General features: G+C 46.5%; 1 protein-coding gene across 1 annotated transcript; it reads left to right on the forward strand.

Annotated features, from left to right (window-relative positions):
* Nucleotides 1–4,515: 4,515 nt before the first annotated feature.
* On the forward strand, nt 4,516–17,411 carry LOC142384486 (cytochrome P450 2F2-like). The gene is made up of 11 exons (XM_075470757.1): nt 4,516–4,716; nt 6,095–6,257; nt 7,424–7,576; nt 7,660–7,820; nt 8,052–8,120; nt 9,193–9,297; nt 9,462–9,603; nt 11,963–12,048; nt 15,425–15,526; nt 16,548–16,689; nt 16,786–17,411. The coding sequence occupies exons 1-11, from the start codon at nt 4,555–4,557 to the stop codon at nt 16,971–16,973; spliced, it is 1,473 nt and encodes a 490-aa protein (XP_075326872.1). The 5' UTR covers nt 4,516–4,554; the 3' UTR covers nt 16,974–17,411.

Here is a 17,411-nt window from a genome sequence, read left to right on the forward strand (position 1 = left end):
GTCGGGGTGAATTGGACAGACCTCAGCACAGCCTGGGACTTGTTATGATCAGAGAGCTGTGCACTTTGTTTCTTGGCATTTACTGTATTTGACCTCCCGGGCGGTGGGGGTGGGGCACTCCTGGATAAGAGTATTCTTCTGGTGTGTTGGTTTAGTTAAACAGTGGCATTGATAAGTGTGGCTCAGTACCTGTTGAAAGAATTCATGTGATTGTTTTTCTGTGATATTTTCCTATATTTGTTCAGAGAGGAGCCACAGACACAAAGTTAGAGAGCATTATTGTTTTCTCAGTGACTGTGTGAAGGTGAACAGAACGGGATGTTTACCTTTCGGTGGCAGCTCAGAAACCAGCAGCCCATCAATGATTCACACAAATCAAATCAGACTTACAGATGATTTAATGCGTGTTACGTCTCCTGAAGCCCCTCTCTGTGGGACCAGTTTGGCTTCAGGAACCCTCTCTACCTTTGAGATCAGGCTTAAAACTTTCCTTTCTGATGAAGCTCATCGTTAGGGATTTGTTGTAATTTTGGAGCCATATAAATAGAACAAAATTAAATTGATTTGATCAGATCTAACTTCTCTGGCATAATCAACCATCCACTAGAGATAGTCCGCATTCATAATTTTTAAAAGGAGTCTTTGCAAAGCCTTTAAACCAGCCAAGGATTGCTTTATAGCCACTGTTTGTGTGAGTGTGTGCGTGTATGAGAGAGTTTACATAAGTGCAAATTGGGGACTTTAACCAGTTCATACACCAGCTAATTGGGGACACGGACCCATTTACATTTCATTCTAACCATATTCAGGATTCCTAAGATCTTCCTAAGATTCCTAAGATGTCCCTAAATATTACTAATACCGGATTTGCTGTGTATGTATGTGTGTGTGTGTGTGTGTGTGTGTGTGTGTGTGTGTGTGTGTGTGTGTCCCATTCAACCTCCCTGCAGTCTGTGTACAACTCTACATCGCCTCCCAGTGGAGGTCTGTTGAATCGTTAAGGGCTCAATGAGGTTCCCACATTTGTTTTTGTATGACAAAGGGTCTGGTGTAAGAAAACACAAACCCCTCAACCCATAAAGACCAAACAGAGCCTCTGTAACTTGGTAAAAAAAACACGTCCCCAGTTCAAAACAGTTGGGACACTTTAAAATGAAAAGATAAAAACAAAATGCAGTGATTTCAAATCTCCATAATGAAAACATATCAGATGTTGACAGGGAGACATTTTACTGTTTCTTTAAGAATATGAGCCTCATCTTCAGGGCACAACCGTGTAACAGAGAAGCGTTTGTCCCAGAGTGTTTACCCTGCGTCCCCTCTTCCATCGGCTGGTAAGCCGAAGCTACTCTTGACCCACATTACTCAGCACTTTTCTCAGCCAAACAATAAGTCAGTGTGGCCTCTTGGGTGGCGACCAAAGAAGAGAGAAAAGGGAACATAGACAGTGGGCTCACTGTGTGAGTAAGTGTAGGCTACTCAATCTGAATGTTGAACATCTGTTATGCTTAAATCCCTCCACTTCATCTCTCTTATTGGATGATGTGGCTCAGCACGTTGATTTCTCTTTTTAACTCCACCCTGGTGTAACACAGGTTAAAAATCAGCTTGTACTATGATTAAAATACTATTTAATATTATTTAAATATCTATATAGATATAGATAAAAACTATACCATATTAATGAAAGAGAAGAAAGTCAAAAGGTACGTTGTCATTTATGTCTTTTTTAAACACTTGGCCGTAATCTTTTACCTTATTATAGCGACATAACTCTGCTGCTCTTTACCTGCCATCTCCTCTGGTCCTTTACCTGCCATCTCCTCTGGTCCTTTACCTGCCATCTCCTCTGGTCCTTTACCTGCCATCTCCTCTGGTCCTTTACCTGCCATCTCCCTGGTCCTTTACCTGCCATCTCCCCTGGTCCTTTACCTGCCATCTCCTCTGGTCCTTTACCTGCCATCTCCCTGGTCCTTTACCTGCCATCTCCCCTGGTCCTTTACCTGCCATCTCCTCTGGTCCTTTACCTGCCATCTCCCTGGTCCTTTACCTGCCATCTCCCTGGTCCTTTACCTGCCATCTCCCCTGGTCCTTTACCTGCCATCTCCTCTGGTCCTTTACCTGCCATCTCCCTGGTCCTTTACCTGCCATCTCCCTGGTCCTTTACCTGCCATCTCCCCTGGTCCTTTACCTGCCATCTCCCCTGGTCCTTTACCTGCCATCTCCCCTGGTCCTTTACCTGCCGTCTCCTATGGTCCTTTCCCTTCCATCTCCCCTGGTCCTTTACCTGCCATCTCCTCTGGTCCTTTACCTGCCATCTCCCCTGGTCCTTTACCTGCCATCTCCCCTGGTCCTTTACCTGCCATCTCCCCTGGTCCTTTACCTGCCATCTCCCCTGGTCCTTTACCTGCCATCTCCCCTGGTCCTTTACCTGCCATCTCCCCTGGTCCTTTACCTGCCTTCTCCCCTGGTCCTTTACCTGCCATCTCCCCTGGTCCTTTACCTGCCATCTCCCCTGGTCCTTTACCTGCCATCTCCCCTGGTCCTTTACCTGCCATCTCCCCTGGTCCTTTACCTGCCATCTCCCCTGGTCCTTTACCTGCCATCTCCCCTGGTCCTTTACCTGCCATCTCCCCTGGTCCTTTACCTGCCATCTCCCCTGGTCCTTTACCTGCCGTCTCCTCTGGTCTTTTACCTGCCATCTCCCCTGGTCCTTTACCTGCCATCTCCCCTGGTCCTTTACCTGCCATCTCCTCTGGTCCTTTACCTGCCATCTCCCCTGGTCCTTTACCTGCCATCTCCCCTGGTCCTTTACCTGCCATCTCCCCTGGTCCTTTACCTTCCATCTCCCCTGGTCCTTTACCTTCCATCTCCCCTGGTCCTTTACCTTCCATCTCCCCTGGTCCTTTACCTGCCATCTCCCCTGGTCCTTTACCTTCCATCTCCCCTGGTACTTTACCTGCCATCTCCTCTGGTCCTTTACCTGCCATCTCCCCTGGTTCTTTACCTGCCATCTCCTCTGGTCCTTTACCTGCCATCTCCCCTGGTCCTTTACCTGCCATCTCCCCTGGTCCTTTAACTGCCATCTCCTCTGGTCCTTTACCTGCCATCTCCCCTGGTCCTTTACCTGCCTTCTCCTCTGTTCCTTTACCTGCCATCTCCTCTGGTCCTTTACCTGCCATCTCCTCTGGTCCTTTACCTGCCATCTCCCCTGGTCCTTTACCTGGTATCTCCTCTGGTCCTTTACCTGCCATCTCCCCTGGTCCTTTACCTGCCATCTCCTCTGGTCCTTTACCTGCCATCTCCTCTGGTCCTTTACCTGCCATCTCCTCTGGTCCTTTACCTGCCATCTCCTCTGGTCCTTTACCTGCCATCTCCTCTGGTCCTTTACCTGCCATCTCCCCTGGTCCTTTACCTGCCATCTCCCCTGGTCCTTTACCTGCCATCTCCCCTGGTCCTTTACCTGCCTTCTCCTCTGGTCCTTTACCTGCCATCTCCTCTGGTCCTTTACCTGCCATCTCCCCTGGTCCTTTACCTGCCATCTCCCCTGGTCCTTTACCTGCCATCTCCCCTGGTCCTTTACCTGCCATCTCCCCTGGTCCTTTACCTGCCATCTCCTCTGGTCCTTTACCTGCCATCTCCCTGGTCCTTTACCTGCCATCTCCCCTGGTCATTTACCTGCCATCTCCCCTGGTCCTTTACCTGCCATCTCCTCTGGTCCTTTACCTGCCATCTCCCCTGGTCCTTTACCTGGTATCTCCTCTGGTCCTTTATCTGTCATCAGCCCCACATCATCACTGATGGTGGAAATGTGCTGGTTTCCTTCAGCCGGTCATCTTTCTTTTTCATTGGACCAAACTAAAGTTCCAGCATCGTCTCTTTGGTGATTCATCTCTGATTCTCGCTTCCATCCATGGCTGCTTCTCTTGTCTTCAGGTGTTACTGATACCTCATGTTTCTTAGATTAAATGACTGTCATTATGGCACATCAGTGCTTGAACGGAAACTTTTTCAGGCTCGTTAAATGAAAAGAAACCTTTGTTACAACCAAAAGTGATTCACTCATCCACTCACTGAATGCAGAAGAAGTTGGAGAGTCATACCTCCTGCAGTATTAACATGAAGAGAGTTGGGTTCGTTCATGACAAAAACTTAAAATTACGCAGTTTTCAGGGAAACAGAGATATTAGGGGATCAGGAATGGCCGGGGTGGGACTTTATACAATCATTCCCCATCTGCCTGTAGAAAAAAGGAGGTGGTTTCATGTCCCCCCCCCCCCCCCCCCAGTCTCCGGTGCCATCTAAGCCCATCCTCAGATATATCTTCACCGGTTGAGCAGCACCGTTCAGTCTAATGTCAGCAGGCACAAACACACATTAACCCTCAGTGGTGACTCTTGGAAGGCATCAATAACCTTTAATACAAAGGACCAAAGTACACAGCCAGAGGGGGCGGGGCTAACAGCTGAGAGGGGGCGGGGCTAACAGTTGAGCGGAGCCTTAGTTTCAGTGCATGTCAGCCAGTCTCTCCAGTTGAGCTGGATCCTCACAACCATGTTGGTCACAGCAGTGCTGCTATGGCTCTGTGTTTGCTTCGTCATCTTCCAATTTAAATCTCGGAGGCCCAAGAACTTCCCACCAGGCCCCCCCGCCCTGCCGGTGATGGGGAACCTTTTGCACTTCAGCCCAGAGAACCCCCTGAAGGACTTTGAGAAGGTAAGAAATGATGCTCCTAAATCCTTAAAACTGGGGCTGTTACTGTTACTGGTGCTAAAATGTGACGTTTAAAATGGGGCGTTTCTGCTTTTTTTTAGTTTTGAAAAAGTTCTGAGTTGTTTTGACGTTGCATTTTTATACGATGAAAGGAAAAGCTTCATCACAGCAACATGAACCTTTGCACTGCAGCAACATGTAGATTTGACTGCCCGCACACTGGGAATGCACCCACCAGTGTTTTATGACACAGACTTTTCAAACTTCCCTTGCTGAGCAGTGGATGTTTGACCAGCTGCTTTTACTGAACATGAAACCCTTAAAGCTGCAGGTCAGTCAGAAACATTGCTGCTCCAACCCTCTTTATGTGAGTGACTTCCAGTCTTCCTTCTTGATCAGCTAATATTTGAATCAGTGGATCGTTGTTAATGAGCCTCATGCAGCACCTAATGGTGTTTGCCAAGCTTCACTATTAGCTCCAGTTTATTTCCACATATTATTACATATATGCTGCTTTCAATGATGTTTATGTTCATGCATTTGGCAGACGCTTTTATCCAAAGAGACTTACGGGTAGGCAGGTAGGGTCAGGGGGTCTTGCCTTTTGGAGGTAGAACCTTTCATGCAGGGGATTTGAACCCAGGCTACACGAAAGATGGCAAACCTCTTGTTTTTCTTTTAAAAGCCTCCTTTAAACCCCCAAAAGTGACTCAGATTCTTGAATCGGACCAGAACTGGCTCCTCCTGTCAAAGCAGAGCCGATTTAGTGAAAACACAGAACATTAAAATATAATACAATACAATGCCAGGGGGTCACATTATACAAAACAGTGATAAATTAGTTCATAAAAATGTTATATAAAGTAAATAGCTCTCACGTTTGTTTCTGTTTGTCTGGCGGCGTTGTGCTTCCGGTTCAAAGGTCGGACCACCGGTCCAATCAGCGACGATTCATGTCAAATGTGTGATTTGTCCCTTTTTTTCAGAAAATGATGTAAGTGTATCGGATCGAATCCAATCGTATCCAATCGTATTGAATCGTATCGAATTGAATCGAATCGTTGGCTGAATATTGTGTATTGAATCATGAGATTCGTGTATCGCTACAGCCCTAAGCCCAACCCTGAAAGACAAAAGCCACAGTCCATGAGGTCAAAAGGATCTATTGCTAAAGTCCTGCTAGCAGACTCTCCATGACACCCCTGGAACTTTCTTCTCGTCTTTTGGCAACATGCGGAGAACCAATTTAATATAATCTATGATCAATATTATTCATAATGTGGCTGAATGATGTATTAGAAATTGATTTTTATGTGTAGCCGTGGCACAAATGTTTACGTCCTTCAAACAGTAACAGGCGATTAATCTGGTTTTCCCCCAGCTTGAAAAATCTTATGGAGATGTCTACAGTTTGTTCATGGGCTCCAAACCAACTGTGGTCATCAATGGGCTGAAGGCCATCAAGGAGGCAATCGTGATCAAGGGTACCGACTTCGCAGGACGACCCCAAGATCTGTTTGTTAACGATGTCACCCAGAGAAAAGGTAGACATCGCATGTTCGTGAAACACAAACTGTAAGAGGATATGTTCAGCTGCACTCATATAAAGCTCTTCGGATGAATGCAACGGACACAAAACATGCTGCAGCATGCTGACAAAGCTTCACCTTTTACCCAGAATGTGTTGTAAAAGCATCGCTTAATCAAATCTTTTACAATGCGCACATTGACAGCTCAATAGGCAAGACAAGGCGAGGCAATTTTATCTATGGAGCACAATTCGTACACACGGTAATTCAAAGTGCTTTACAGCTACATAACATCACAAGAAGGTAATAAAATCATTAAAAATAAAAAAAAAATAAAAAAAAAAACATTAAAAAAAAAGTGAAGAGTGCAGATAAAATACTTTCAGGTGTCATATGCACAGCTAAATAGAACTGTTTTCAGCCTGGATTTAAACATTGTCAGAGTTGAGGCCTGTCTCACATCTTCTGGAAGACTGTTCCAGATTTTAGGAGCATAAAACTGAAACGCAGCCTCAGCTGGTTTAGTCCTGACTCTGGGCACCAGCAGGAGACCCCTCCCTGAGGCAGGAGACCCCTCCCTGAGGTTCTCAGAGCCCGAGTTGGTTTATGTGGCTCTAACATGTCAGAGATGTACTTTGGCGCTTGACCATGAAGAGACTTGTACACAAGCGGAGCTGTTTTAAAGTCTATTCTCTGAGCGACAGGAAGCCAGTGCAGAGACCTGAGCACTGGACTAATATGGTCGTATTTCCTGGTTCTAGTCAGGACTCGAGCAGCAGCGTTCTGGATGTACTGCAGCTGTCTTACAGCCCGTTTAGAGAGCCCAGTGAGCAGGCCGTTACAGCAGTCTACTTGGTGAAAACACAGGACATTAATATAATACAATACAATGCCAGGGAGTCACATTCTACAAAACAGTGACAAATTTTAGGCCGTCGTTAAGGATAAACCGTGCCGAGCTGAGCCTAACCCATGTTCAACAGGTTCTCACATGGTTTGATCAAGTCTCTTTGATCTATGGCCTGAGTAAGCATCTTCCTCCCATTCGTGTATTCTTCAGTTGAACATTAAATTCCATTAAAGTATGATGGAGACAACTCTGTGGCTGTGATGCTCATCTGTTAGGGAGCCCACGGGCAGATATCTATCCAGATAGAAAACTTTGCTGTTTGCGTTGCTAGGATTAATTCTGGCAGATTACGGCTCCAGTTGGAAGGACCATCGGCGCTTTGCTCTGATGACTCTGAGGAACTTCGGTCTGGGAAAGACGTCGATGGAGGACAGAATCAAGGAGGAGATCCAACACACCATGAAAACACTGGACAGCAGCATTGGTGCGTCATCACAACTGGATTTTGTGTCCACCTATGTGCGACGCTCTCATATTCTGCTCAGTCTGTATTTGATCCTTTTGCAGGTGAGACCCTGAGTCCTCAGGTGATGTTTCATAACGCCTCCTCCAACATCATCTGCCAGGTGCTGTTCGGCAAACGCTACGAGTACGAAGACAAGACGATCAAAGTGATTGTTCAATGTTTCACTGAGAACGCCAAGATAGCCAATGGGCCGTGGGCGATGGTGAGTCAGAACGAGCGTCAGAGTCGGATATCCTGACGGCTCAGAGGGGATGGGGTTGTTAAACCAGGGAGAAGCAGGGCCCTTATCTCTGCCCCCTGCTGGCCAGTACAAAAACTGCAGGTTTAAGACACTTGAGTTCGTATTCTAACATATTGGCACTTAAGAGATATCAGACTTAAATCATTCTACTTTTGCATTGTAAATAAATTCTGACTTTTTCATCCTTTACAGCTGTATGACTCTCTTCCTGTGATCCGTAACCTGCCGCTGCCATTCAGAAAGGCCTTTAAGAATTACGAGGTAATGTTGAAATTATCTGAAAACCCAAACACCGTCCATCCAAGATCATTTACGTGCATCGGATTAGCTGGGTTTGACAGTCCTGCTGAAAGATGCAAGGCCTTCCCTGAAGAAGGGAGCAGATGTTTTTGCTCTAACACCTGTTTATACCTTTCATGGAGCCTTTCCAGATGTGCAGCTTTCCAGTTCTTTTTATACCCAATCAGGTTACTGACCTGTTGCCGGTCTACCTAATTAGTTGTGATATGTGCCTGCTGCGGTTTCTGTTGAGTACCAGTTTCAGCCTTTTGTTGCGTTTCTGCCATTAAATTCAAGATGAGCTCATATTCTTAATGAAATGATAAAATGTCTAACCATTTGACATTTGATGCATCTTCTCTGCTCTATTGTGGATAAGTGGTTGGTTTAGGAGATTATCCAATCAGTGCATTCTGGTTTAATTTATATTTTACATGGTGTTCCAACTAGGGCTGGGCAACGATTAAAATTTTTAATCTAATTTAATCACATGATTTCCCTGATTAATCACGATTAATCACATTTGTACGCAGAATCCAAAAATGAATCCAAAAGTAGCGTATAGCTTTTAGCATTTAGCTTTATTTTAAATGTGCTGCCATATGAATGAAAGTGCCATAACATTTGTTGTGCAAACACACTTTTAACATCAGCATCTTTCTGTAGTTTTTATGTAGAAGCCTCGCTTTATTTTGAAATACGTGCTTTTATGTTGAAACAAGTAAAACCGGAAGTAGCGCCGGTTAGCTCCGTGAGCTTCACACCTGTAGCGGTGATGTTACCTGCTAATTCATCTTTATTTTATTCCTCCATGCTTTGTGGTGTTTGCTGTAACTGTGTGAATGTGATGCATTCAACAGACTTTTACAATAATAAAACCTGCGTTAATGCGCGATAAAATATTTATCGTCGTTAAATAATCAACAAGGTAACGCGATAATAACGAGTTAACTCACCCAGCTCTAGTTCCAACCTTTTAGAGGTGTGCTTTTAAAATGATTCAGCTAATAAATCCGGTGTGACGTGGTTCTTGTTTTCTGTTTTGTTTCTTTAGACGTGTCAGAATATTGTAAAGAAATTGCTAAATGAGCACAAGAGGACCAGAGTCCCCGGAGAGCCCCGAGACTTTGTTGACTGCTATCTGGACGAACTGGCTAAGGTTTGCCCACTTTCTCTCACATCAAACTGTGTGTGAGCTGTGTTGAATTCTTTTCTTACTGTCCATGAGAGGTGGGAAGTTATTTAGAGGTCCAGAATGTGCATCCTTACGGTAAAACTGCACAATTAACATCAACCCCTGTTTTTTTTTTTTTTTTTTTTTAGAGAGGCGAAGAAGAAGATTTCTCATTTTCTGAGGAACAGCTCGTAATCAACTCTCTGGACCTTCACTTTGCCGGGACTGACACCACCTCCAACACCCTGCTCACTGGTTTCCTCTACCTGATGAACTACCAACACATACAAGGTGTGTCCGAACATTTAAATAAGACATATTGCCTTTCTATCTAAAGTCTGATATTAGTGTTTGTCAGTCAGACTCCCCTGAGTGGAAAAGGTTTACCCTAATACAGTGCAGAAGGTGTGCATGTTAGGACTGGTGGACACGGATGCGGACTCCAGAAGTGAGAAAAGCAAGCTTGGTTTATTTTTACAAACAAAAGTTAAACAAAAAGCGCGGCTGAGCCGGATAACAAGACCAAACTGTGAAATAAATACATGAATATTATTGAAAAAAACAAACAAAAGACTTGACATGAAAGACACTTAACTTTAAGGTCGTAGCTTGACGTGGCACGAAGGGGTGAAAATCAAGGAAAGGATTTCACAAAAAGACTGGAAACTAAATAGGGAACTGGGAGTGATTGGTGACTGGGTGCAGCTGGGGACAATGACCAACAGATGACGTGAGTGCAGCTGGGGACAATGAACAGGTGACGTGAGTGCAGTTGGGGACAATGAACAGGTGACGTGAGTGCAGCTGGGGACAATGAACAGGTGACGTGAGTGCAGCTGGGGACAATGAACAGGTGACTGGGTGCAGCTGGGGACAATGACCAACAGGTGACGTGAGTGAAACTAATGAGCAAACAGAAACTGTGGGGAAGATAATGGTAAACTAAATAAAAGACATGAACCCAAAAACCAAGGCTGTGTTCGAAACCGCATACTTCTCCTACTACTCCTACTAACTTTTTGAGTTAGTAAGCGAGTTTGAGTTAGCGAGAAGTTCCGGATGCATACTAGATTCTCCGAAATGTTGGGTATGCATCATGAGGTTACTACTCATATTCAAACTACCCAAGATGCAACGTAACGTGACGTCGCCGATCGTCATTTCCTGTCAAAACGGCAGTTTCAAGCTAGCTACAACGAGGGTAGGTTCACTTCCTCTTTTCAAAACAAAAGCACCAATTGTATGGAAATGGCTTTCCCTATGATAAAAGGCAACGGGTATTTTATTTTGTGAAAATAAGCGGAAGTGCGTTAGCTCACTGCGGCTAGCTTTAGTAGCGCCGAATTCGTGGGAGCAAAATTGTAAACAGCCGGTATTTTGTCAGGTTTTCAACACGTTGGGGATCTAAACGACTACTTTCTCGCCTGAAAATGTTTCAAATGTTGCTAAAGTTTACAGAGTTTAGAGCTTAAGGGAAATCAGCTTCAGGCCGGCTGATTTCGGCTCGGGCAGGAGCGAAATGCATTGTGGGTAAACGCTCTGCATACTGTCTGATCGATGAGTATGTAGTATGTAGTATGCAGTATATAGTATGTAGTATGCAGTGTGTAGTATGCAGTATGTAGTATGCAGTATGTAGTATGCAGTATATAGCATGTAATATGCAGTATGCAGTATGCAGTATGCAGTATGTAGTATGCAGTATGTAGTATGTAGTGTGTAGTATGCAGTATGCAGTATGCAGTATATAGTATGCAGTATATAGTATGTAGTATGCAGTATGTAGTATGCAGTACGTAGTATGCAGTATGTAGTATGTAGTTTGCAGTATGTAGTATGTAGTATGCAGTATGCAGTATGTAGTATGCAGTATGTAGTATGCAGTACGTAGTATGCAGTATGTAGTATGTAATATGCAGTATGCAGTATGTAGTATGCAGTATGCAGTATGTAGTATGCAGTATGCAGTATGCAGTATTTAGTATGTAGTATGCAGTATGTAGTATGCAGTATGTAGTATGTAGTATGCAGTATATAGTATGCAGTATGTAGTATGTAGTATACAGTATATAGTATTCAGTATATAGTATTCAGTATGCAGTATGTAGTATGCAGTATGCAGTATGCAGTATGTAGTATGCAGTATGTAGTATGCAGTATGTTGTATGCAGTATGTAGTATGCAGTATATAGTATGCAGTATGTAGTATACAGTATATAGTATGCAGTATGTAGCATGTAGTATGTAGTATGCAGTATATAGTATGCAGTATGTAGTATGCAGTATGCAGTATGTAGTATGCAGTATGCAGTATGCAGTATGTAGTATGTAGTATGTAGTATGCAGTATGTAGTATGCAGTATGTAGTATGTAGTATGCGGTTTCGAACACAGCCCAAGACATAAAACCTAAAACTAAAAACATGGGGAAAATCCCATGGGCGTGACAGCGCAGACACACAGAAAGCAGCTTTCTCCTGTAAACTGGCTTGCTTGGCTCCATACTTTGTTTTATTTTGTGCTGGAACATGTGTGTGTGTGTTTGTGACAGTCATCCAGGATCAGTTCAGCAGGGATGGGTGTTTCTGATCATCTTTTTTGAGCTTTACAGTGACGTACATCCTCCTTCGATGCTGCTTCTGCTCCCTCAGAACGATGTCAGCAGGAGATCGATCAGGTGCTGGAGGGGAAGGATCAGCCCAGCTACGAGGACAGACACCACATGCCCTACATGCAGGTGCTGCGTATTACCAGATGTTCCTCCTTTTAATTTCCATCCATCCATCCATTATCTTCCGCTGGTCTGGGGATCGGGTCGCCGGGGCAGCAACTTGAGCAAAGAGACCCAGACATCCCTGTCCCCGGCCACTTCCTCCAGCTCTTCTGGGGGGACCCCGAGGCGTTCCCAGGCCAGCCGAGAAACATAGTCTCTCCAACGTGTCCTGGGTCTTCCCCGGGGCCTCCTCCCAGTGGGACGGGCCCGGAACACCTCACCGGGGAGGCGTCCAGGAGGCATCCTAACCAGATGCCCCAGGAGGCATCCTAACCAGATGCCCCAGGAGGCCTCCTAACCAGATGCCCCAGGAGGCCTCCTAACCAGAAGCCCCAGGAGGCCTCCTAACCAGATGCCCCAGGAGGCATCCTAACCAGATGCCCCAGGAGGCATCCTAACCAGATGCCCCAGGAGGCCTCCTAACCAGATGCCCGAGCCACCTCATCTGACTCCTCTGGATGCGGAGGAGCAGCGGTTCTACTCCGAGCCCCTCCCGGATGACCGAGCTTCTCACCCTATCTCTAAGGGAGAGCCCAGACACCCTGCGGAGGAAACTCATTTCGGCCGCTTGTATTCGCGATCTCGTTCTTTCGGTCACTACCCACAGCTCGTGACCATAGGTGAGGGTAGGAACATAGATTGACCGGTAAATCGATAGCTTCGCCTTCTGGCTCAGCTCCTTCTTCACCACCGGTGCAGAGCCCGCATCACTGCTGACACCGCACCGATCTGTCTGTCAACCTCCTGCTCCATTCGTCCCTCACTCCTGAACCCCGAAATACTTGAACTCCTCCACTTGGGGAAGGATCTCATTCCCGACCCGGAGAGGGCATTCCACCCTTTTCCGGCCGAAGACCATGGTCTCAGATTTGGAGGTGCTGATTCTCATCCCAGCCGCTTCACACTCGGCTGCGAACCGCTCCAGGGAGAGCTGAGGGTCACGGTCTGACGACGCCAACAGAACCAAATCATCCGCAAAAAGCAGAGACCCGATTCTGAGGTCGCCAAACCGGACTCCCTCAACGCCCTGGCTGCGCCTAGAAATTCTGTCCATAAAAATTATGAACAGAATCGGTGACAAAGGGCAGCCCTGACGGAGTCCAACCACAGGAAACATGTCCGACTTACTGCCGGCAATGCGGACCAAACTCTGACACCGGTCATACAGAGACCGAACAGCCCATATCAAGGAGTCCGGCACTCCATACTCCCGGAGCACCCCCCACAAGAGTCCCCGAGGGACACGGTCGAACGCCTTCTCCAAGTCCACAAAACACATGTAGACCGGTTGGGCGAACTCCCATGCACCCTCCACGATCCTGCTGAGGGTATAGAGCTGGTCCACTGTTCCACGGCCAGGACGAAAACCACACTGCACCTCCTGAATCCGAGATTCGACTATCCGGCGGATCCTCCTCTCCAGTACCCCCGAAAAGACCTTACCAGGGAGGCTGAGGAGTGTGATCCCCCTATAGTTGGAACACACCCTCCGGTCCCCCTTTTTAAAGAGGGGGACCACCACCCCGATCTGCCAGTCCAGAGGCACTGCCCCTGATGTCCACGCGATGCTGCAGAGGCGTGTCAACCAAGACAGCCCCACAACATCCAGAGCCTTGAGGAACTGAGGACGGACCTCATCCACCCCCGGGGCCTTGCCACTGAGGAGTTTTTTAACCACCTAGGCAACCTCAGCCCCAGAAATGGGAGGCCCCACGTCTGAGCTCGGAACTCTGCTTCCTCATCGGAAGGCGTGTCGGTAGGATTGAGGAGGCCCTCGAAGTATTCCCCCCACCCACTCACAACGTCCCTAGTTGAGGTCAGCAGAGCCCCGCCCTCACCATACACGGTGTTGACGGTGCACCGCTTCTCCCCCCTGAGCCGCCGGATGGTGGACCAGAAACTCCTCGAGGCCGTCCGGAAGTCGTTCTCCATGGCCTCCCCGAACTCCTCCCAAGCCCGAGTTTTTGCCACAGCAACCGCCGAGGCCGCGTTCCGCTTGGCCTGTCGGTACCCATCAGCTGCTTCCAGAGTCCCACTGGCCAAAAAGGCCCGATAGGACTCCTTCTTCAGCTTGACGGCTTCCCTCACCACTGGTGTCCACCAGGGGGTTCGGGGGTTGCCGCCACGACAGGCACCGACCACCTTGCGGCCACAGCTCCGGTCGGTCGCCTCAACAATGGAGGCACGGAACATGGCCCTTTTGGGCTCAATGTCCCCCACCTCCCCCGGGACATGGCTGAAGCTCTGCCGGAGGTGGGAGTTGAAACTCCGCCTTACAGGGGATTCCGCCAGCCGTTCCCAACAGACCCTCACAATACGTTTGGGCCTGCCAGGTCTGACCGGCTTCCTCCCCCACCAGCGGAGCCAACTCACCACCAGGTGGTGATCAGTTGACAGCTCCGCCCCTCTCTTCACCCGAATGTCCAGGACATACGGCCGCAAGTCCGACGATACGACCACAAAGTCGATCATCGAGCTGCGGCCTAGGGTGTCCTGGTGCCAAGTACACATATGGACACCCTTATGCCTGAACATGGTGTTCGTTATGGACAATCCGTGACGAGCACAGAAGTCCAATAACAAAACACCACTCTGATTCAGATCGGGGGGGCCGTTCCTCCCAATCACGCCCCTCCAGGTCTCACTGTCATTGCCCACGTGAGCATTGAAGTCCCCCAGCAGGACGAGGGAGTCTCCCGGAGGAGCACTCTCTAGTGCCTCCTCCAGGGACTCCAAAAAGTGTGGGTACTCTGAACTGCCGTTCGGTGCATAAGCACAAACAACAGTCAGGACCCGTCCCCCCACCCTAAGGCGGAGGGAGGCTACCCTCTCGTCTACCGGGGTAAACCCCAATGTACAGGCGCACAGCTGGGGGGCAACAAGTATGCCCAGACCTGCTCTACGCCTCTCACCGCGGGCATCTCCAGAGTGGAAGAGAGTCCAACCCCTCTGGAGGAGGCTGGTTCCGGAGCCCAAGCCATGCGTCGAGGTGAGTCGGACTATATCTAACCGGAACCGCTCAGCCTCGCGCACCAGCTCAGGCTCCTTCCCCAGCAGAGAGGTGACGTTCCACGTCCCAAGAGCCAGCTTCAGTAGCCGAGGATCAGACCGCCAAGGTCTCCGCCTTCGGCTGCCGCCCAGCTCACACGCAAACCCCCCCACACGGTAAGGTGACAGCTCATTTTAATTTAAATTCTGTCATTCATGGAGGAACCAGGGTTCCACGGTGTCTGTTACCGTGTTGATGACAGTTCTGGAAGCCGCCGTTTTGTTGATCCGGCTCTGCATCACCTTCCATCGGCTCAGAGACGGATGAATAAAGTAATTTCTCTTTATCCAGGCTGTGATCCATGAAGTGCAGAGGGTTGCCAACACCGTTCCTCTCAGCGTCTTTCACTGCACAACTAAAGACACGGAGCTCTTGGGATTTTCCATTCCTAAGGTGAGAGGCAGCTGCTGAACCCTAACCCCTGATAGGGACATTTTTCTCCACTTGGGGGGAACTTTCTCCTCTAATTTCACACTGTAGATAGTGATACTCATCATATTTGGTCCAGTTGTGCATTTTTGACTATTTTTTCGAATTTCAAACACACATCATATACAATGCAATTTTTCATTGTGTAGAAAAAAAAACTCCTTAATTTCTGAAAAGGGACATTTTTGTCTCCTTTTAAAACGACCTAAAAACATCATATATTAATATTTTTTCCACTTTTTTTCATAAATCTTTTATTCCACTTCAGTTCTGATCATAACTAATAAGTTTTCAATTATTAAAAAAAAAATAACCCTTTAGATGCCAATTTGAACCTTTTAGCCCAAATTGTAAGCCTTTAGGTGCCAGTATTTTCAAAATATGGAATGCAAAGTGGAATTATTGAGTAGGGATATGTCAATGATTAGCAACAACATTGATTTTTAAGCATTTTAAAAATTTTTGTTATGCCTAATTTAAAAAAAAAAAAAACTCCTTAATTACTGAAAATGGACATTTTTGTCCCCTTCTAAAATGATCCCAAAAATACCATATGTTAATATTTTTTTCCATTTTTTTTTTCATAAATCTTTTCTTCCACTTCAGTTCTGATCACAACTGCCAAGTTTTCAATTATTTAAAAAAATTAACCCTTTAAATACCAGTGTATATGAGGTAAACACCAATTTCTGTTAAAACACAGAAAAACTGCTATATTTTCAATATATGCAATGCAAAGTGAAATATTCTATGGGGGATTATTAGGTCTGGGATATGTCATTGATGAGCTACAACATCAGTTTTTACAGCTTTTTAGTTTTTCTGCAATGGCAGATTACAGAAACGGCTCCCATAGACAGGTGGTTTTTTTAGGTCCCCTTTCAGAAATTAAGTCGTGTTTTAAATCAGGTACGAGGGTTAAACTGGTTTTGGTCCGACAACCATCAAAGTGAGGAGAGTCTTTTGATGTTTTATTTCTCTTCAGGGCACAATGATCATCCAGAACCTGACCTCAGTGCTGAAGGAGGAGGGACAGTGGAAGTTCCCTCATGAATTCAACCCTGAGAACTTCCTCAATGACCAGGGAGAGTTCGTAAAGCCAGAGGCCTTCATGGCTTTCTCTGCAGGTACACATGTGTAAAACATCTGGAATGGCATGCACATAAAAAACGAGTTAAATCCGACCATCAAAGATCACTCTGAGGCCCTTTTCTGTGTCTCAGGTCCTCGGGTGTGTCTGGGAGAGAGTCTGGCTCGTATGGAGCTTTTCCTCATCATGGTGACTCTGCTGAGGAGGTTTAAGTTCACCTGGCCGGAGGATGCTGGAGAACCGGACTTCACTCCAGTCTATGGGATCACTCTGACTCCTAAACCTTATCGCATGAAGGTCCAACTGAGGGCTGAGCAGTGAGGCCGTGTGCAGAAACAGATTTATTCTAATGAACATTAACTGCAAGTTAGAGCAGAAACTATCTGCATGCATTCTGGTTCCATGATTTCCATGAGTTCTGGGTCTCTATCTAAAAAAGACAGTAAAATGTAGGAAGAAAACCATTAAAACATTGATGTTTGTACATGAAATGTGCTATACAAATAAATTTGATTTGATGTGCTGTGCAGATGTGCAGGAAAACAGTGCCTCAAAATAATGTGTTACGTCTCTGTAAACAGCTTTATGTCCAACATCTGCTAAATAAAATGACTTGACTCGCCATTTCTTATTCATATTTAGAGGATGTGAGTAAGAAAAGGTGAGTGGAAACAGTCTGAGAGGGTTCAGGCTGTGTTGGAGGAGAAAGGCCGTGTGCAGAAACAGATTTATTCTAATAAACATTAACTGCAAGTTAAA

This window comes from Odontesthes bonariensis, chromosome 7 (assembly GCF_027942865.1).
Source record: "Odontesthes bonariensis isolate fOdoBon6 chromosome 7, fOdoBon6.hap1, whole genome shotgun sequence".
NCBI lineage: Eukaryota > Metazoa > Chordata > Actinopteri > Atheriniformes > Atherinopsidae > Odontesthes > Odontesthes bonariensis.

Coding starts and splice junctions, on each gene's coding strand:
- LOC142384486 (XM_075470757.1), top strand. CDS start 4,555: ATGTTGGTCACAGCAGTGCTGCTATGGCTCTGTGTTTGCTTCGTCATC. Junction 7,577..7,659: donor AACACTGGACAGCAGCATTG/GTGCGTCATCAC, acceptor ATCCTTTTGCAG/GTGAGACCCTGAGTCCTCAG. Junction 8,121..9,192: donor AGGCCTTTAAGAATTACGAG/GTAATGTTGAAA, acceptor TTGTTTCTTTAG/ACGTGTCAGAATATTGTAAA.